Source organism: Trichosurus vulpecula, chromosome 4 (genome assembly GCF_011100635.1).
Source record: "Trichosurus vulpecula isolate mTriVul1 chromosome 4, mTriVul1.pri, whole genome shotgun sequence".
Lineage (NCBI taxonomy): Eukaryota > Metazoa > Chordata > Mammalia > Diprotodontia > Phalangeridae > Trichosurus > Trichosurus vulpecula.
This window is the reverse complement of record NC_050576.1, coordinates 43,364,517-43,386,889: the sequence shown is the minus strand read 5'-3', so window position 1 is coordinate 43,386,889 and position 22,373 is coordinate 43,364,517. Positions and strand designations below refer to the sequence as shown.

Sequence of the window (22,373 nt, the reverse complement as noted above, 5' to 3'; positions counted from 1 at the left end):
TCTGCCCCCAACAAGTACTGGAATATTTTAACTTATCTGGGTTCAATCCATTTTCCCCCAATAGAAAGAGTTCCTTGAGAGCAGAGGTTGTTAGTTTTTTGCCTTTGTATCCTGTGCACCTAACACAGTGTCTGGCATAGAACAGATGCTTCAGAAATGCCTGTCACCTAATGTAGGTGTTTGAGATGTTCATATCACAACAATTGACATATGTATGGCATTTTAAGGGCAGTTAAGTAGCACAGTGACTAGAGCACCCAGACTGAATTCAAAAGGACCTGAATTCAAACCTGGCCTCAAACACTTCCTAGCTGTGTGACCCTGGGCAAGTCACTTAACCCTCTTTGCCACCGCTTCCTCAGCTGTAAAATGAACTGGAAAAGGAAATGGCAAACCACTCCAGTATCTTTGCCAAGAAAGCCCCAAAAGGGGCCACAAAGAGTTGGACACAACTGAACCACAATGCCATTCAAGCATCAAGCTTCCATTTTACAAATAAAGAAGCAGGACCAGAAAAGCTAAGTGACTTCGCTATGGTCACACAGCTAGCTAAGCATGAGCTAGAGTTTGAATGCCACGTCCAGCTTCCTTCATTTACAGGGACACCTTTCACTAGCCCATGGTTCTTGTAGGAATTCTTAACTTTTTTGTGTCATGAACCCCCTTGGTGGTCTAGTGAAGTCCCAGGACCCCTTCTCAGAATAATGTTTTTAAATGCATAAAAAATACAGAGGATTTCAAAGGAAGCCAACAGCTAGTATAAATAAGAATACAATGTTTCCCATCCAAGTTCAGAGACTCCCCAAAATCTATCTGTGGACTCCAGGTTAAGAATCTCTGTTCTAAAGAAAACCTGCAAATTTCAGGCTAAGGAAAAGCAGGACACTGACATTGCTTACAAAAGTACAGGGGGCCGAAAACAAACAAAAAAAGGAGAATAGGGGCCGAAGAGTGTGTTCTGAATGCTGATAGAAAGATTTAACATTTTAAGAATCCTGGTTTGCGGGGGACTCAAATTCATTCTAGCTAAAAACATAGAATTGTCGAATGGCTCCAGAACAAAGACAATTGTCAGGAAGGAAAGAATGTTAGGCATCCTCCAGCACGGCCCTCTCCACATAGTCCGAATGCACAGGATGCCCATCAAGGAGGAGAGGGAGAGAAGGAAAGAGGGAGCTAGGACCCAGGCATCCAGCAGAGGGAGAATAACTCCAGGAGGAACAGGTAGGCCCAGATTCTCTCTCACTAACTATTGCCTCCACTGCAGGAATTTAACCTGAGGTGGCAGTTACAAGTCTAAGTGATTGTTCCAGTGCTAGTGATTTGATGGACTTGCCTTCCTGTATCTGCTGAGAATGATTTCTGCAGGGCACAAGCCTTTCACATTCCCGTAATTCATACTGGAGCTTGTGCTCTGGGAAATTCCATTCTTCACACACACACACACACACACACACACACACACACACACACACTCACACACACGGCCTCCCTGAATGGCCCTTTGTGTTCATCTATGTGCCTCCCTCCCTTCAGAAAATGGACTGCTTGGGGAGGCTGTTCCAGGTGACAGGCCCTCATGAGAAAACTAGGCTCTGTCTCATGCTTTCACTGGAGAGCTTAGTACCTGGCCAAGCAGCAGAGCAGTGGTCAGGCTGGGATTCAAGGCCCGGTCTGTGGGATCAAAGTCCCACCGGAATCCCTCAGCCTCCTCCCATACCTGCTCCTGAAGCCAATACTGCTTTTTACTCAGATTCATTTCAATTCAGTCAGTCAGTCAACACTGATAAGTATCTATTGTGTGCCACGCACTGTGCTGAGTGCTCAGGACACAAAGTAATGTAAATGACAGTTCCTGTTCTCCCAGATCTTGCAGTCTAATGACAACACGCAAGCAATTACATGCAAATAAACCACAGGAAGGAGAAATCAAAGATAATCAGCTGAAGGAAGACACCAGAATGGAGTGTAACTGGGGAAGGCTTACTGTAGATAGTAGGTTTTTACCTGGAACCTGAAGTAAGCCAGGGAGCCAGGAGGCTGAGATGAAGAGGGAGAATGTTGCAGGCATTATGGGCAGCCAGGGGTAATGGAGAGCTGGGAGACAGAGGACTGGGTTTTGGGAAGAGTAAGGAGGCTGGCTTTCACTGGATCCCAGAGTACTTGGTTGGGTGTAAAGCTTAAGAAGACTGGAAAGGCACAAGGGGAGGGGAAGGTTAGGAAGGACTTTGACACCACCCAGAGGATTCTCTATTGGAGTCTAGAAGTTACAGGAGTCATTGGAGTGTCCTGAGTAGGTGGATGAGATGGGGAAGATCAGGAAGCAGAATGGAAGATGAGCTGGAGTGGGGAAGACTTGTGGCAATGTTCACTATGCATTTATCAAGTGGACTGTTCAGCTCAATTTAACAAGACTTACCGAGCTCCTATGACACGGAAGGAACTTTGATGGGTACTGAGAAAACAAAGTCAGAAATGAAAAATAGTCGATTCCATGAATGAGCTTCTATTTCACTGGAATCAAAAAACAGACAAGCAAATAACAAGATAATTTGAGAAGAGAGAGAGAGCACAAATCACGAAGGGGGCCAGGAAGATTCCTTTAAGAGGTGCAGATGAGCAGAGTCTTGAACCAATGAAACCCAAGGACACCAAGAAACGGAGGAAGCTCCTTCTAGGAAGGGGGATGGCTGGCCGCTGCCAGGAGGGCCCAGGTGGAAGATAGACTGTGAAGGGTGGAAATGAAGAGCAGAGGAGATTGTGTGTAAGCCCAGATTCACTAGGACTGAAGACAGGACTTTGCAATGACAGCCTGATGGCTGGTGTGCCTGCTCAGGCCTCCCTCTACTTTAACCCATCCTCCACCAAGCTGTCAAAGTGATCTCCTGAAAATGACCATGCCAACCACCCCCTCCCGGCTTCCATGAACTCCAGCTCTCCCTATCACCTCCAGAACCAAATACAAAATGCTCTGTCTGGCTTTATTCAAAGCCCTTCACAACCTAACTCCTTCCTACTTTTCCAGTCTTCTTACACCTTATTTGCCTTCAATGTACTCTGTGATGCAGCGACATTGGCCTCCTCTCTGTTCTTTTCACCTGACACTCCATCTTCTAACTTTGTCTCTTTCTCTGGCTGTTCCCCATGCCTGGAGCTTCCTTCTACAGAAAGCCTTTCCAGATTTCTTTTAATTCTAGTACTTTTTCTCTACTGATTATTTCCCAGGAGAACTAATTACTCTCTCGGCTGAGCCCACCCTCATCTCCTTTCATTTATCACTTTTCCCCTGTTATTATAACTCTGCATATATGGCTCTCCCGCCCCTCCACCACCTATCATTAGACCACAAACTCCTAAATAGTAGGGTCTGCCTTGCCGCCATCTTTCTATCCCCAGTGGTGTTTTGCAAATGTTAGGTACTTACAAGCTGTTTGTGGAACTGAGTTTAATTGAATTGTGTCCTGTTGATATCGAAGTCCCTTAGTGACTTAGTATGGAGAGGAACAATGTTAGGACCCCAGTAGGACATGTATCAAACCTTGGATGGTTTGGAATGACTTACAAAGCTACCAAGTTTCACAATAAAAGTTGGAGAAGCTTTAGTAAAGACTCTTAAAGCATCCCAGTCAGTCTGTCCTCACTGAAAAGCTGTCTAATTGTGAGGCAAGGAGGGCAATTTGCCCTTATTTCACAGATAAGGGCACTGAGAGAATGATTAAATGTCTTGTTAAAATTACAGGCTTTATGAGGATGTTAGGATGGCAAGCCTGACCCTCAAACCCAGAACCTGACTCCCATTCTAGTTCATCTTCCACCCTACTACTCTTCTACCTTAGCTTCATTTAAAGTCAATCTACATAGTAAAGGGTTCACAAATGTAAATACTAACTATAGAAAAATGAATTCCTGGAAATGAAAGTGAGCCTGTCATATAGCCAATCAACTGAGAAGTACTTGTTAAGTAACTGCTACGTACTAGGCATTGAGGATACAAATACAAGGAATGAAACAATCTATTTCCATTCTAACTGATGATGAGAGCTTAAAAGGCTCAACACTGGCGGAGAGCCCATGTGTTCTTTCCATACCCTCTCAGGAGCTCTAGAGAAAGACCTCTTTCATGTTGAGGGATGTCCCAAAGAGAATTTTGGGAAAGGCATAGACAAGGAGCTGACATAATGAAAAGGCATGGACAGGGTCTATCAGCAGGTGGAGAGAAGCCCCACATCAGAGATCAGATCCGCTGAAATATGGAAATCACTACAACAAAGCCCCGAACTCACTTGTGACACAACACTGGAATTCTGATTTGTTTCAAAGAAACATAACCTTGGGTACGATTTTTAACAAAACCCTTACATTATCACGGTACACCCTTGATTCTCAGTAGGGCTATTTATGACTGACAGGGTGGGGCAAGCTTGGACTGGACTGCTTCCCAGGGTACTTGGGGTCCCTGAGGAGGGACATGTGTACTCTGGTATCTTCCTAAAAAAGGACCAGAACACTAAAGCGGTAATAGTGGAAGTCAGACTGAGCAGTACAAGCGTGGTGGGCACATTTCTCCATTTTCACTTGATTGAAATGCTGTAGTCTTTTTTTGTTATCAATCTTCTTTGTGAAGTTAAATGATTGTTGTTTATACCTCTGACAGTTGTCAGATTTCCTGATGGATTTCTTCTTTCCATATAGAACATGGTATCAGAAGCTTCAATTTACCTGTATGAGGCCACAGAAAAAAGATTTTACTTCAAAACAGTCTCCATCTTGATTCCTACAACATGGCAAGCAAACACAGACTATGAGACACCAAAACTTGAGACCTACAAAAACGTAAGATCATTAAGCTCTGATTTTTATTATGTATTATTTTTATTTTAAAACATTTTTATTAAACATTAGGTGATGTATGACTTAAATTTTTTAAATACAAATCTCTGATAATTAATGAAAATTTTTTCAGAATCTTTCAATCTAAATATTGCAAGTTTTGTTTATGATGTTCTATATAACAAAAAAACTTAAAAAAACATTTCTAGGCAGATATCATCATTGAAGTCCCAAATCCCGAAGGGAATGATGTTCCACGAACTGACCAGTATGGACAGTGTGGAGACATGGGAGAGAGAATTCATTTAACTCCTGACATCATATTGGGGAAAAAGTTGGATGAGTATGGACCACAAGGTACAGTTACTGGTGAAAGTCTAGTATTGCATCATATCTGCATCATATTTCATAACTTAGGTTTCACAATATATAGAGAATATGGTTCTCTTGATTTGAAAATATAGATTAGTCAAAAAGATTGTGAGGGCATTTCTTCTTTTCATCTGAAAAGGTGTAGCAGTATTTCACTTCTACTTTGGAAATGTAATTGTTTTAGACTAGTAATTGCTAAAGTTTTTTGACTGCCCTCCCCATCAGAAAAAATAATTTTGAGCATAACCCTCCACATGTAGATATGTACTTAACTGCAAATTATTACTGTAGAAATTATTATGTACACTCAGAAACTTACATAAAATAGACATTTTTGAAGGATGAGAAAAATTAATCAACATTTGATCCTAGAGTGATAGGGAGACACTGGAGTATTGAGCAGGGGAGTGACATGGTCAGACCCACACTTTAGGAAAATCAGTGAGTTTGTGGAGGATCAGTTGGAGTGGGGAGAGGTCCAAGCCTACGTAGGGGACTAATCAGAAGACTATTGCCAGAGTCTAGATATGAGGTGATAGGGGTCTGAGAGTGTCAGTAGTGTTGGCAGAGAGGAGGGGACAGATGTGGAGATAGAACTGACAATATATGACAACTGACTGCATACATGGATGTGGTAGTACCTCTAAGAAAGAATAGGAGAACTTAAAAGACAAGTTGGTTTGGGAGAAAAGCTAATGTAATGAAGATAGTCAAGCCAAAACACAATTAACCCATCCCCACTCATCCTACATGGGCTCTGCATCACCGAAAAAGGAAAGGGGGGAGGTGGGGCTCTTACTCACTAGGCATTGCCCCCAAATGGAGGGGGAATTAGGATATGGACACAATTTTTCCAATGATGTCTGGACAGCTGATGTGGATCGTTAGTTCAGTTTATAACTACTTAGAGGGTGTTGACACCCAGCTCAAAAATGTGAAGGCTGGGAGCTTGAACAGCAGAGGGAGAGGGTAGAGTTGGGGTGGGGTGGGGAGATTAGGTAGGTACAGTTGTGTTGGAAATACAACTATAGCAAAAAAAAAACCCACCCCTCGAGTTGGTTGATTCCATACCATTAGGGTTAGGCCACAGCTCTTCCTGGGTCAGTCTTATTAAATGCCTACTATGTCATAGGAAACTGTGCTGAGTCCCTGCTGTCAAGGAGCTTACAATCTAATGGGGAAGACAGATAGTAAATATGCACAAAGTTATATACAGGATAAATAGGCAAAAATTAACAGGGGGAAGGCAAAAGAATTAGGAGGATTTGGGAAAGACATCCTATAAAAGTCAGAATTTTATTTGGGACTTAAAGGAAGCCAGGGATGTCAATAGTCAGAGCAGAAGAGGGAGAACATTCCAGGCATGGGGGAAAGTCAGAGAAAATGCCTGGAGTCAAGAGATGGTCTTGTTGGTTGAACAGCCAGGAGGCCAATATCACTAGATTGAACAGTATGTGTTGGGTAGTAAAGCATAGGAAGATTGGAAAGGCAAGAAGCAGCTAAGTTATAAAGGGCTTTGAATACCAAACAAAGGATTTTGTATTTGGTCCTGGGGGTAATATGAAGCCACTGGAGTTTGTTAGGGGACTGGGGGGAAAGGTGCAGGGCATGAATGGTGACATGATCAGACCTGTGCTTCAGCAAAATCACTTTAGTGGCTGAATGCAGGTTGGAGTGGGCTGGGGAGAGATTTAAGACAGGCAGACTCACCAGCAGACTACTGCAACAGTCTAGGTGGGAGGTGATGAGGGCCTGCACCAGAGTGCTGGCAGCATAAGATAAGAGAAGGGGCCATATTCAAGAGATGCTTCGAAGGTGAAATCATTGGGTCTTGGCAACACATTGGATGTTCCGAGTAACCCAGAGTGAGGAATCCTGGATGACACCTAGGTTGTGAACCTGATGGACTGGGAAGGTGATATTGCTCTCTACAGTAATAGGAGGAAGAGGGGAAAGTTTAAGGGGAAAGACAATGAATTCAGTTTTGGAAACATTGAGTTAAAGATGTCTACTGCATATCAGTTCAAGATGTTTGAAAGGCAGTTGGAGATGTGAGACTGGAGGTCAGCAGAGAGATTAGGGCAGAATAGGTTCATTTGAGAATCATCTGCAAAGAGATGGTAATTAAATTCAGGGGATTGATAGATCACCAAGTGAAATAGTATAGAGGGAGAAGAGGGCCCACCTTAGAACCCTGAGGGTCATCTCTTGGGTTAATGCCTTGGCTCTCCAGGGGTCTGGGCCTCTACCCTAGAGACCACTCCTCTAGAGAACATCCATTTAAAGTATTTTTCACATCACAACATTATGAATCAGTGTAACACCCAATATGAACAGAAGAATCTAAATTTTCTCCATAAGGATTCAGGCATCTAAGCATAACTGACTATTAAAATGATAGGAGTCAAATAGAACTAATTTGATTTTTAACAAATTCAACAAATATTACTAAGTACCTATCGTGTATGGAGTACCACGTAAGGTTTAGAAGATACAGGGATAAAAATAAAACATTCTCTGCTCTCAGGTAGCCCACAGTCTACTGGAAGGATACAAGATGGACACAGAGAATTACAAAACAAAGCAAAGAGTAAAGAGGGAACAAGAGAGATCAGACAATGAGCTCTGGGACTGTTGGAAAAGAGGCTGAATGTGGGCTAATATGTGGTGGGATCAAGGATGACTTCCCAGAAGAAGTGATACTAAAATTGAATTTTGGATGAAGATGAGGATTCTGAAAGGCACATAAGAAAGGTGTTCAATGGGGGCAGGGCTTGGGCAAATATCTACAGACATGAGATTGCATATTGAACTCTGAGAACAGCAAATTACTCAATTTGACTGGAACATAAAGGGCACAAAGGGAAGTAATAGGAAAGAGGTAAGCTGGAGTCAGAATCTGGAAGGCCTCAAAGGCCACATTCATTGGTGGGCATTTCATCCTAATGTACTAGGGAGCCAAGGATGTTTTTAAGTAGGGGAGTGACATGGTCAGACACAGGATCATGAGATCATAGATTTAGAGCTGGAGGGGGCCTTAGAGGTAATCTAGTCCAATCAATTCTTTTGGCACATGAGAAAACTAAGGCCCAAGGACATTAAGTGATATGTCCAAGGCTACATAAGCAGCTGGGTTTTAGCCAATAATCATTCTACTACAACACACTGCTAGTCAATGTGTCCTTAGAAAAGTATAATATATAATAATATGAGGAGGGGGAGAGAATAACAAGCAGGGAGAGAGATCAGACAAGGCTTCATGGTAGAGAGAATGCTTGACTTACACCTTAAAGGAAGATAAAGATTTTGAAAAGCATGAAGGACTATTACTATTAAATGAAATAAATGTACCAGGAACCAACACAGAACACAAAATACCCAAGGGATAGAAGATACAGACCCATGTAGCATGTGCTGAGTGTAGGAAAACAGAGGGATAGTCTATTGTTATCTATACAATGTAAAGAAATCTATGCAAAGATACGCTCTTCCCCCAGAGTGTTGGTTAGACTCCCTCTGATGGATTCGTGTGGGGGAAGATGGGCAGACATAGATGAACTGAAATCTATACCACTGGTGACTATAATAGAATTAAAAAAATCATTTAATTATTTAAGTAAGAGTAAGGGATAATAAGGAAAGAAGGAAGGAAGGAAGGAAGGAACTATTATGTGCCAGGCACTATGCTAAGTGCTTAACAAATATAATCCTCACACCAACCTTAAGAGGTAGGTACTGTTAGGATCTCCATTTTACAGTTGATGAAAATGAGGCAAAGGTTAAGAGACTTGCCCAGGGTCACACTCCAGGTCACACAGGGTCTCTCTTCCTGTCTCAGCAGGAAACCTTTGCTCTCCCTGTTGGGTTAACAAAAGGTTTAGCATCAGTCAATCCACGAGCATTGATGAAGCACCTGCTATGTGCTGGGTGCTATCCTTGGTGCTGGGGATACAAAGGGGAAAATGAAACCATCTTGTAAGGGTGTGAGGCCAAATTTTAACTTAGATCTTTCTGACTCCAGGCACAGCACTCTATCCACTGAACCACCTAGCTATTTTGAATAGTACACTGGTAGTCATGAAATATAAAACTTTAGGAGAAGGTACATTATCTACAATTGATCTGTGGAAGACCATGGATAAGAATTTCACAGGAGAAGAAAGCATGACTAGAGTGCAATTTGCATTGATGAAGGGAATACCCACGTAGACCTGAGGGAATACCCACAGAACCATTGAATTGTAGAAATTATTACATATTTGCATTTCAAATGTATTCCCACAGGTAAAATTTTAGTTCATGAATGGGCCCATTTACGGTGGGGAGTGTTTGAGGAGTACAATGAAGAGGAACGTTTCTACCAGTCTGAAGGAAAAAATCTACCAGTAAAGTATGATTATCTTCTTTTAAATTTTTTGGGAACTTCATCAGATTGAAATCATCTTCTCTTGAGTTAATTTTTGAAATATTTTGGTCATCAAGATTGTTTTTCTTTTTATCTATAGATTACAACAATGGCATGTGTATCACCAATTTCATTACTACCTTCTTTATATAATATGTGACTGGTTCCTACCCCAACATACTTCAAAGCAGAGGCAGTTCTATCAAAGCATAGAAATTTTTCTGAATATGAGGCACAAAATCATCACAGACCAACTTTTTGGTGCTGCTATATATGTCTGGAACACAAAGAGACTTGCAAAACATGGCCTCAGATACATCACTCCTAGAGAGATAGACCTAGCACATGTCTTTGCTGCCTCCTCAGGACAGCAGCAGTACACGCTGAAAGACAGAGACAGAAAAAGCCACCCAAGTGTTGGAATACAACACCCTCACTGCACCAAAGGACCTACCTGGTCCTTTTCCTCTTTCTCCTCACACACAGTCTATTTCCTCAGGGATTTTAGGAATGGTTTTAGGAAGCACAAGCAACATTCTGTTACTTCTTGGTGTTTAAGTACAGTGAGTAATTACAACTCCCAAGGAGGGGAAATGGCAGTATCCTTCCTTGTGAAGGCTATACCTGCTGTCTTCCTGTCTCTGCAGGAAACCTACATTGCTCTCCCTGTTGGGTTAACAAAAGGTTTAGCATCAGTAAATCCACAAGTATTGATGAAACACCTGCTATGTGCTGTCCTTGTTGCTGGGGACACAAAGGAGGAAATGAAACCATCTCAGCTCTCACAGACCTTGAAGAAAATAACATGTGTGTACACACACACACACACACACACACATACACACACACACACACACACACGCACACACAATAGATGTGAAGTAAATGCAAAGTAATTGGGAGGGACAGAAGTCTTTACAGTGCCCTATTTCCTCTACCTGCTTGGCTGGGCCAGAGAGCTCTGAGAGACGCTTTGTTGAGCACTTTGGATCTAGTGAATGAATGAAATGAGTCAATGAAAAGCAAATTGGATTCTTAGTAATACAGATAAATACAGATAAAAAACTTGAGCACCGCAAATTAGTGTTGATAATAACAATGGGCAGCTACTATAGCTGCTGAGTATGAGGAGGATTCCCTCTTAATTCTCACGAAGACAAGGCTCCTGGAGCCCATCCCTGTGAGCAGCAGAGTTGGGGACACCAGTAAACTAGACCTGGCATTCCCTGCAGTCAGGCTAGCATTGGGATATTCCAAAAAGCCCACCTGAAATTCCCTGCAGGAGTTCTCTGCCAAACAGAAATTGTTCTTCCTGGTTATCCGAGACATTGCTGCCTAAATGGGTTGCTTAAAACACACCCTCTGTGATGAAGAAATAATTAATGTGGTAATATCAGGAATACACATAGGTTGGGGTGGTTTTAAATGAGTTTCTGTTTTTAAAATCTAATGCTAATGTGTTTTCAGATGTTCCGAAGCTATCACTGGTATAAATAGGGTATATGCATGTTCCGGAGGCAGCTGTTCACTCAGAACATGCAGAATAGATTCAAAAACGGGAAAGCTTAACGAAGATTGTTTGTTTATACCTGATAAAGTTCAGACTGAGAAAGCCTCCATCATGTTCATGCAAAGTATCGATTCTGTAAGTATTTAGAATTTTAGATTGTTGGTTCTGAAATTTGTAAACAGAAGACACAGTGTCTATTCTAACCCTAAGAGCAGCATTTATTACTGTTAAAGTTTGCAGAACACCTTCCCTCTTCCTTCTTATTTGATGCTTAGAATGACCTCACTGGCCATAACTGTCATTCCTTTATCATACGTGAGGAAACAGACTTGGAGAAATGAAGTGAGTGGCGTATGGTCCCACTGCTAGCTCAAGTCTCTTTCCAACACATCCTCTATCAGAACATCTGTCTAGATGACCTGAGGCAGGTCTCTTGGTCCGGGCAGCCCCTCAGTGTGCCATTCCGTCTCCAAAAGGGAAGGCTGAGGATACAAGAGAACAGAAGGAAACACCACCTTCACTAGGCCCATCCTCTCATAACACTGCTGTCCTACACATGTACTCTAGGCCAATCTCTGAGTTTAGGATCTTGAAATTACTCCCCTTGAATCCCTAAAATCAAAAAATCAGATTGGGGTTCTCAAGGGGAATGCTTTCTTGGAAGGAAGGCAGGGTGCAGGTGTCAGGATATCCTCTTTTTTATTATTTTTCACAATAACTTATAATAACCTACAATTATAATTTTGTAATATTTTATTTTTTATAACTTTTTATTGTTTAACTTTCTGATATTTGTGTATGTGTGTATGTCTATGCATGCATACATACATATATATGCATCTATATGTATATATGTTCCTAAAGTGGTTCCTTTTGTTCCAACTTACATGCTTTTGAGAAGTCAACTTAGCCAAATTATCTATCTTGGTGTGAAATATAAAAAGCGGTAAGCTAAAGTGAGGCCAGGTGACTCATGTCACACAGTAACAAGGGGCACAGGCAGCATTCAAACACAGGACCTCTGCACAGAAACCTAGCACTCTCTGTATGAGTCTGGGGCCTCTCTTCTGGATTCCTCCAGCTGACTTTGCAGTTCACTATAACCACGAGGAGAGCAGCTAGGTGGCTCCATGGAGCACAGAGTGCTGGGCCTAGAGTCAGGAAGACTCTGCCTGAGTTCAAATGTGACCTAGGACACTTGGCTGCTGTGTGACCCTGGGCAAGTCACTTCACCCTGTTTGCCTCAGTTTCCTCATCTGTAAAATGAGCTAGAGAAGGAAATGGCAAACCACACATATTTGCCAATATAACCCCAAATGTGGTGAGGAAGAGTCAGACATGATTGAAACGACTGAATAATACATGCAGTAGGATTTCTTTCTCATTGAGGCAGCAAAGTAGCATAGTGGATTAACTGCTGGGCCTGGAGTCAGAAAGACCTGAGTTCAAATTCAGCCTCAGATACTTCCTAGTCATGTGACCCTAAAAAAGTCATTTATCCTCTGCCTGCCTCAGTTTCCTTATATATAGAAAGGGAATAACAGCACTGACTTCCCAAGGTTGCTATGAGACTCAAATGAGATAATAATTATAAGGTGCTTAGCATGGTTCTTGACACCTAGTAGGTGCTTGATAAATGCTTACTCCTTTATTTGCTTCAACTACCCCTTTCCAGACACATCTCACCATTCTACACTTGTGATTTCTGAAACCAAGTGAAGGACTCCCTTTCTCCTCACCTTATATGCTTTATCTCATTCCTTGTTCCTGCCTGTTGAGGTTTTGGGGGATCTTGATACTGCCATTCAGTGTACTGGCTAGCCCACCCAGTTTGGCAATATCTGAATATCAGGCACAGATATTCTTTATGCCTTCATCCAAGTCACTGATTAAAAAAATATAATAGAACAGGATCAAGAAAATATCCCTGTGGGATGCCACTAAATGTGGCCTGCCACGTTGATACCTTTGCATTAATACATTAATCACCACTTCTGCAACAAGCCAACCAGGACTGAACCCAATTAGCTATTTTATTATTCTTTCTACATTTCTTCATTGTGTTCCCAGAGTAACATAGCCAAACACTGCTAAAATCCAGCTTCCTGAGATGTTTCCATGATCTGTCTGTCTAGTGAGCCAGTAATAAGTGGAATGGGGGTCAGGACCCCTGATAGCTTTCTGCCATTGCCTATTCCCCTTGTAAGTTCTCACACTCAAATGAAGCTCGGAATCCTAGACTCAGAGAGGAGTCTAGTTAGAAGGGAACCTGGAAATAACCTAGTCCATTTCTCAATTTGTGGCCTGGGAAACAATGTGGGCAAAGGCATGCTACTAAATGTTTAACAACTGACACTCTGAAAAAAATACATGCAAGACTCATTCCTAAGTGTCATCTGCATTGTTAACATTGTCTCCATCACTTTATTAAGTGGAGACCCATGGTGTCAAACTCAAATAGAAATAAGCACACAGATCCATATAGAAGGATGCCTTTACCCATAAACTGACTTGGTCTCAAAACATAGTGTTATCCATATTTTGTTGTTTTGTATTAATTTTGTTGACTATTTCCCTATTTGGATTCCAAATGGGCTACTTGTATGTCACTCCTAGATGCCTGAGAAAACAATAAACCTAGCCCTGATTTGTAGCATTTGCCGAATCCTGAGGTGTAAATGCTCCTGCTGAAAATTCAACAAGTATCTCTTGACAGTCCATTAGAGTTGGGTCCAGAACACTTCAGCCTTCAGTCGCAGAGACTCCAGATCTATGCTATTTCATATTAATACTAAGGCATTTAATTTCTAATGTGATAAATACAAATAGGTAAAACAAACATAAACAAAAGCTCTTGGGAGAAGGGTCCTCAATAATTTTTTAGTGTAAAAGAATCCCAAGACCTACTTATCTAGTCCAAGGTCTTCGCTTTGTAGGTGAGAAAACTAAGGTTAAATGACTAGGCCAAGAGAGTGGAACTGTCTGGACTAGAATCCTAGGAGTGCTGAAGAGTTTTTCAAATGAGTTAATCCCCCCACATCATCATTGGGTTGCTAGTTGGATTGATTACATTAATAGTTTACAGAAGGAGTTGTCATTGAGTCCTCAGTACTCTGGTGAAGCTTTTGGACCCCTTCTCATAATCAAGTTTTAAATGCATAAAATGAAATACTCAGGGTGACAAACAAAACCAATGATATTTAAAAAGGTATAAAAATGTCTTTTCAAAATCTAGTTCATAAACCCAGGTTAGGAAGGCCTGGTTTTCAGTTTTTGTATTTATCATGCAATTGGGCTTTTCAGGTAGTTGAATTTTGTACAGCAGAGAACCATAACAGAGATGCACCAAATGCTCAAAACCAGAAGTGCAATCTCAGGAGCACATGGGAAGTGATCCAAGACTCAGAAGACTATAACACATCCACTCCTATGACAGCAGCCAAGCCACCTGAGACCAGCTTCTCACTGAAGCAGATCAGAGAAAGGGTCCTGTGCTTAGTTCTGGATAAGTCTGGAAGCATGTCGGTAAGCCAAACTCACCCCATTCTCCTGGAGGGGAGAGGGGTGTGTCTACAACATATGGTGGACCCATAGACTCTTGGGCTTGTTGGAAACCACAGTGAACTCATGGACGCTTCACCAAGTTTCCCTTTAACCCCTCATACTCATACTCCCTCCGCTCCTCTTTCTCCAACAAAGATTCATGGCGAATTATCCCTTGAATTAAGATGCATTTTGATTGTCAAAAAGGGACTACACTAAGAATTTGCTCTGCAGTTTCCCAGTCCATGAGAATCTGTAGTCCCTGTTAGCCAAACTACCCAATCAACTTTGTATGACTTCATATTTTCCTCCTTTGTTGATGATTATGCAAAATCATTAAACATTCTACCTAAAAATGCAGCCCAGATTCCATACATTAAAAGACCTGCAATTTCATTAATGGGGGCACCCTCTAGTCCACCCCACCATTCCCTACTCACCAAAATGGATTAGTAGTTCCAGCACACAAATTCATCAGTTTCCTTGGTCAAAAATAATTCACTAGGAGACAATGTGGTATGGTGGAAGGAGAGCTAACCTCTGAGTCAGGAGGATCTGGTTTCATTTCCCACATCTGGCATGTACTGGTTAGGCAATTCTCTGAAACTATAAGTTGCAGAAAAGGTGCCGACCTGCCTTGGTAGGGAGAACTTCTTCACCTGGAAGTCCCCTGTACCAATGAAATCACAGGTCTAGTCCCTATTCAAGGAGAATAGCTCATCACTGGTGATGTGGCTCAAATTGAAAGGCAAAAATATTTCATAGAACTTCTTTCATCTAAGCCCATTCACAACCATGATCCATCTTAAAATCCCATGCTTCAACATTTTCAGAATCTGCTCATTTGTTAACCAATCCACAGACAAACCCTTCTACCACTTAACCTTAGAGAGTTATGGTGGCTGAAACGTGCACTGCCCCTTTGCTCACCTAGTGATGTGCCTCTCTAAATTTAGGAGGCCTTGTCCTAAGGTAGCAAACATATAGCCTATCCCAAGGCCCATCCTCAAATATATCCTAGCCTGGAAGAATACTCCAAAGCTTGTGTTCTATTTCCTAGCCTTGGAGAATCCAGAGTCTCCACCATGGTACTCAGAGCCCCTAGAGTTCCATATATGGGATCAGTCCATTCTGCTATAGCTTGCTTAGCAATTTGACTTGTGGTTTTTCTTTCAGAGTGGGGACCGGCTGAATCGACTGAATCAAGCGGCCAAACTCTTCCTGCTTCAGATCGTTGAAACGGGATCCTATGTTGGGGTGATCACATTTGACAGTACAGCCACTGTTCAAAGTGAACTGGTACAAATAGAGACCGATGCTGAGAGGAATACCCTCATTACCAAGTTACCTACTGTTGCTTTAGGAGGAACGTCCATCTGCTCTGGACTCAAATCAGCATTTACGGTGAAATCATCTCTCCTTCACTGTCTCTATTGTAGTGGATATTTAAAAAGTGAATTTCTATTTTGAATATCCCTCATGTGTCTACTGTCTAGCATGAATGTGATGCCTTTAAAAAGTGAATGTATTTCCAGGGAGGGGAACGAATATCAACAAATGGTGATGTGGGGAAATCCTAATTAAATTCAGCCCAACAAATATTAAGCACTTAGTGCTGAACTAGGGAAGAAAGAAAGAAAGTCAACCTTAGATTCAGGAAGACTTGGGCTCAAAGTACAGTAGATAGAAGAATCAACTTGGAGCCAGAAAGAGCCAAGTTCATATTCTCCCTCAGAAACTTACTAGCTGTGTGACCCTGGCAGGACACTTAATTTGTGCAGGCTTCAGTTTCCTCATTTGTAGAATAAGGGGAGTGGAGTTGATGACCTTTGAGATCCTTTTTAGCCCTAAATCAGGAATACTCTAACCCAGATGGGCTGTGAAATTATACAACCAATGAGAAAGGCACTGTGCATGACATATAAAAAGGTGCATGGTATGCAGCAGAAGCATTCAGGGCAACCAGGTGCAATGATCTTCAATCTAGGCTCCATTCTGGCAAAGCCAGCCATTTCAGGCTCCGTTGATTTATTAAAACACACTGAGACAAGGAGCTGTTAGTCATCCACTTAGGGGGATATTATAATACAGCCAAAGAATAATGAATGGATATTTTGACTCCCATTGTGGAAGTTTTTCCACATTTTGATGCACTAATTCTGTCTAAAGACTGTTGCTCTTGATATGAAATAAAATTATAGAATTATCTTAGTGATCCTGAGGTCCAACAGCCTCATTTTACCAGTGAGGGAGCCAAAAGAAACAAGTGGCAAGTTAGTGGGTAGAAACTGGACATACCATGTATGCTGTTTCTACAGTAAATATAGTATATATTTATATAGTAAGTAGTTTGTATATAGGAAGCATGGGATAAAGGCCAAGAAGGATAAGGACTCAGTGTTCATGGATGATGTTGTAGATAGAACCTTCAATAGAGAAGAACAGACGGAACCCAGATTGTAGGGACTTGAGTGGTATAGAAGTAAAGGACATGAAGTTTACCAGTGAAAGGGGAAAAAGAGAGAGCCTGAGCCTGTACTCAAGGCAAAGTTTATTTGCATGGCATGGGACACCTAATCGTGTTTGTAGGAACGGAGGAAGAAATCAGTAGAGAGGAGACTAAAGATATGTAAGAAGGAAAGCAAGGAGGGTCAATGGAACAAGGTCCTGGAAGAAAGGAAAGGGAAGGCACCAAGGTCAATGTGGAGAGGTTGGCTTTGACATGACAACCCCACTGTTTCCTCCAATACAGGAGGAAGGAAATAGGTGAGAGACCGGAAAAAAATGCCTGATGACTTCAGCTTTTTCTGCGAAGTAAGAGATGATGTCATGTGCTGGGACTTGAGAGATATGGATGAGAAGCTAAGGTCTCAGAGAGTTCGGGAAATGGTTGGAACAGATGTTGTGAGGAATGTCCTAGAGAATCAAGAAAGAGTATAGGGAAGGTCTGGGTGAAGTGCATGTGGCATCCATTCCTAGGGGAACCACTGTCTCAGAACTTTCTGGCCCAGTTCTCCGTTGCTCAGGAGCTGGACAGAGATGTTGAGAATTAGTAGTGATTGGTGAGTAACAGGATGGCAATAGTGGAAGGGAAAAGGGGCAAAAGATTGGTGAGCATTGGATAGGTAAGTCAGAGAAGCAGTAAGAGGTAAGAGGGCACAGCACAGAAAAAGAACAGGGTTAGGAGGAGTGACTGTGAGTGAGATGTGGAAGAACATGAGATTGTGGGCAGACAAAAATCTTCAAGTCTGAGGGTTTTGTTTTTTTTTTACATGAAGCAATTTCAAACAATGCAACATCTAGGTAGGGCCACTTTGGCAGAAAATAAACACTTGGATCTATTAAGTATATTGTTTTCTATCACATAATATTCCCCATAAGAGGCAATGAGGCATAGTGAATAGAATGTTGGCCTTAGTGTGTGGGAAACCTGTGTTCACCCCCTACTTCTGACCCCATAGTGACTGCAGCCAAGTCATTAAACCACTCTGAGCCTCAATTTCCTGATTTGTAAAGTGGAGCTAGTAGTACCTAGAGTTCTAGTCCCTACCTCATACCATCAATGGGAGACTCAAATGAGATCACAGACTTAAAGTGCTTTGCAGAATTGAAAGCAGCATGTAAATGCCAATCAGCAGCACTTGTGCTCCACTGGCATCATCCCAATGGCCCCAGCACTCAAGGAAGGCCCCTAGTACACTGAATTGTAAACAAGCAGAAGAACATAGACAAGAGTCATACAGGTAGGTAAGGTAATAAGCATTTCTGAAGTGCCAGGCACTGCGCTAAGCATTTTACAAATATCATCTCATCTGATGCTCATAATTACACTGGGAGTAAGGTCTTATTATTAACTATATTTTACAGATGAAGAAACTGAGGCAGACTGAAGTTAAATGACTAGCCCAGATCTCATAACTAGGAAGGTCGGATTTGAACTTAAGCCCAACTCTCTCCACTGCCCTACCTAGCTGCCTCATACAGAGAGGACGGGCAGGGATGGATGGGTTGTGATTTGCATCACTGGAGGAGATATTCACAGAGATGGAATTCCAGATCCACTGGAGTATTAGAACATCATGTTTCCTGTAAATCCAGCATTGTTTCACAGATAGAATACTGAGAAGGACCCGAGCTCCACTTCTGCTACTGTAACATTTTAGCTATGACCCTGCTCAAGCCATTGAAGATCAGAGTATCTTGGACAACTCCCTGAAATTTATCATCTGGTTTAGTGGAGGGAGTTCCTACCCCAGGAGTTGTATAATACTCCCTGAATGGAGTGCTACCAGTCATGCCTTTGTTTCCAAGTGTCCAATTTGACAATTGATGTAAATTATGGTTTCCCAAAGCTTCTGCTGGAGCACACTCACTGTCGTGAAGAAGTTTAGCCAAATAAAGCAGGCAAGAGGGAGCACAGGAGCATTGAGTTAGGGTTGGAAGAGGCCTCAGAGGCCACTCTCTCTTCCTTTTGCAGATGAGAAAACTGAGACCCACAGAACCTCAGACTCCAAAGCCATTGCTCTTTGTCATATCATGTCTCCTCTAAGGTTCATAAGCTTCCTCCTCTTTGGCCCTCCAAGGAATAACAAAAGAATCAGAAAAAATTCCTTCCACATGGTGGGTGTTCATCTGTCCAGCATCTCATCAGCCTCTAGATAGAGCTAGAAAGAACAGATATCCTGGCTTGGACTTGATACCAGTCTATAGAAGCTGGGTCATTCATTTTGACCAGAACAGATCAAGAGAAAAAGGGCTTGGGCTGAGTTTCTGAAAGTTGCACATTTCATATCTGAAGATCTCAAGATGGGAAGCTCTTCCTGGGATTCCTGGGGTCTTTCCTTTATTTTCTTCTTTCATTCGTGGCCAGATCCTCTCACTCAGGGTTACCTGGCCACACTAAGTCTGCTTACCAATGTCTGTGATGAATCTGTGCTTCCAGGTAATAGGAAACAAATTCTCCACAAATGGTTCAGAAATCGTCCTTCTGACTGATGGGGAAGACAGTACAATCAGCACATGTTTCGATCAAGTAAGAGAGAGTGGGGCCATTATCCACACAGTTGCTCTGGGACCTGATGCAGATGAAGACCTGGAGGAACTGTCAAAGATGACAGGTAAAATACGATCTGGAGAATGTGCTGCTTCAGTAGGCATGAAAGATTGTTTCTATGTAACCCTCCCCTTGAGTTCTCTAAGATCTACAGATTACCTGGGGTTTTTGAAGGCTATGGAAGTGGGGCACAAGCTCTGGAAGGTCAGTCAGTAAACATTTAAGTGCCTACTATGTGCCAGGTATGGTGCTAAGTGCTGGGGACACAAAGGCAAAAGAAAGTCTCTGCCTTCAAGAAGCTCACATCCATTTGGGGCAGAGGCAAGATACCACACAAAAAGAAACTTAAAAGGGGCAAGGGAGCAGAAGGGTACCAAGAGCAGGGGCATGATGGAATCCAGAGAAGTGAAGCCTGGGGGAAAATGAATAGACCACTGGCTAGGGCACCTTACTTAAACTGAAGATATAAGAGAAGCTCTCTGCTCTCCCTCTTCTGCCCTCCATACTCCACCCCCTGCAGTCAGAGAGGGGGAGGAATCCCCTGGGCCAGGGGAGACTGCTGAAGTTTGAGTTCCAGAACTGAAGTGAACTTGAAAGTTGATGAGGTTCCTGGGGCAGGATGCAGATGTTCAGAGGAGGACAGCTGGGCAAGAAATGAATAATATAACTGGTCTTACCAAACCGGAGAGATTTCAAATAAAGTCCAACAACAGCCTTAGTGTCTGTCATCTGAGGGTATGCCTCTATATTTTCTCTGAGATGATTTTTTCCCTAAAACAAATGTCAAAGGCTGTCTACCCAATGACAGAGTTATAGCTCATCGGAGCTGGTCTTTGTGGTTCATCAAAGACCAACTAGTCCAACTTATACCAAAAAAAAAAAGAATTCTCCCACTGATGGTCGTGGTTTTGCGGTCTCTTAGGTTTTTCAAACTATGACGAAACTGTTGAATTCAATTCGAACAAATTCAACAACCATTTATTCAGAGCCCACTATGTTTAAGGCCTGTGCTAGGCACTATGGGTAAACAAATAGATGAAAAATGACACAGTCACTGCCATCAAGAACTTAACAGTCTAATGGGATATGAGGAAGAGAATGAGATACGGACATGAAGATGCCAAAAAGATTTGACTTGTTATTCCTAATCCATGGGCCAAATCATTCCATTGACAAGGAAAAATAAGAAGTGGATACTGAATAAAAGTAGTGCTTGACTCTCTTAAGGCAATCAATGCCTGCCAGCACTATTGGGGAACAAGTGAACTTTCCAGACAATTAAAGCTTATCCCCTTGAGGGACTGCTTTTCAATTTTAACCAATTAGGATGAAAAATTGTCTAAAATATACCATGCACTTCTCTAAGTGATTAAGCAGAGCTCCCCGGAACCTTTCTCTTGATGGCTCAGCATCATCAGTTATGTTATTGTACTACTAAGGTACTAAAGAAGGGGTTTGCTAGAGCCAGATTGTACAAGCTTATGAGAGCCCAATGTTAAATTTTCATTGTATTTACACCTCAGAAATCAGCAAATGCTACAAATAAGGACTTGATTTGTTGTTTTATTGATTTCTACACTTATCAAAAGTGATGGAGAAAATGTTCATGATGATGGTGTTACTTTAAAATGTGTGATGAATCCATATTTTTGGATGAGTCAGTTGTTAAACATTTGCTAGCACATTGCTGTATGTGGGTCTATTTGCTAATACACAAGTGATCTTTAGAGACCATCTAGTCATTGGATAATAGAATCATAGTGCTATTCCAACTGCCTCATTTTACAGATGAGGAGATAGAGGCACAGATACATTACATGACAATTCTTTTTTTCATTTTTTTTTATTTTTAGTTTACAACATTCAGTTCCACAAGTTTTGGGGTTCCAAATTTTCTTCCTCTCCCACCCCTCCCCTCCAAGATGGCATGGAATCCAGTATATGTTCTACATATACCTTCGCATTAAACATATTCACACAATAGTCAAGCTGTAAAGAAGAACCGTGATCAAGGGAGTGAATCATGAGAAGAAACAAAACCAAAAAAGAAGACAGAATAAAAGAGAGAACAGATACTCTGCATCAATCCACATTCAGACTCCATAGTTCTTTGTCTGGATGTAGATAGCTCTTTCTATCATGAGTTCTTTGGAGCTGTCTTTGAACCTTGTATTGCTGAGAAGAACCAGGTCTATCAAAGTTAGTCATCACAGAATCAATGTGTCTGTGGTTGTGTACAATGTTCCCCTGGTTCTGCTCCTCTCATTCAGCATCATATAGCGTAGTTCTTTCCAGGTTATTATGAAGTCCATATCTTCCCCATTTCTTATAGCATAATAGTATTCCATTACATTCGTATACTACAACTTGTTCAGCCATTCCCCAATTGATGGACATCCCCTTGATTTCCAATTCTTTGCTACCACAAAAAGAGCAGCTATAAGTATTTTTGTACATACAGGTCCCTTTCCCCCTTTTGTGATCTCTTTGGGATACAGCCCTAGGAGTAGTATTGCTGGGTCAAAGGATATACAAATTTTTATAGCCCTTTGGGCATAGTTCCAAAGTGCTCTCCAGAATGACTGGATCTGTTCACAACTCCACCAACAATGTAACAATGTTCCAATTTTCCCACATCCTCTCCAGCATTTATCATTTTC

At 41.9% G+C, this 22,373-nt stretch overlaps 1 protein-coding gene across 1 annotated transcript in view; it reads left to right on the top strand.

The window, feature by feature from the left end:
- The window catches only part of LOC118847926 (calcium-activated chloride channel regulator 1-like), a 39,511-nt gene that overhangs the window by 716 nt on the left and 16,422 nt on the right, over positions 1-22,373 (top strand). Inside the window, exons 2-8 of the mRNA XM_036756625.1 lie at positions 4,693-4,833; positions 5,040-5,187; positions 9,487-9,592; positions 11,075-11,252; positions 14,421-14,642; positions 15,837-16,064; positions 19,603-19,777. Of these exons, the coding sequence (XP_036612520.1) occupies positions 4,693-4,833; positions 5,040-5,187; positions 9,487-9,592; positions 11,075-11,252; positions 14,421-14,642; positions 15,837-16,064; positions 19,603-19,777 (1,198 nt within the window). The remainder of the gene's footprint in view (positions 1-4,692; positions 4,834-5,039; positions 5,188-9,486; positions 9,593-11,074; positions 11,253-14,420; positions 14,643-15,836; positions 16,065-19,602; positions 19,778-22,373) is intronic.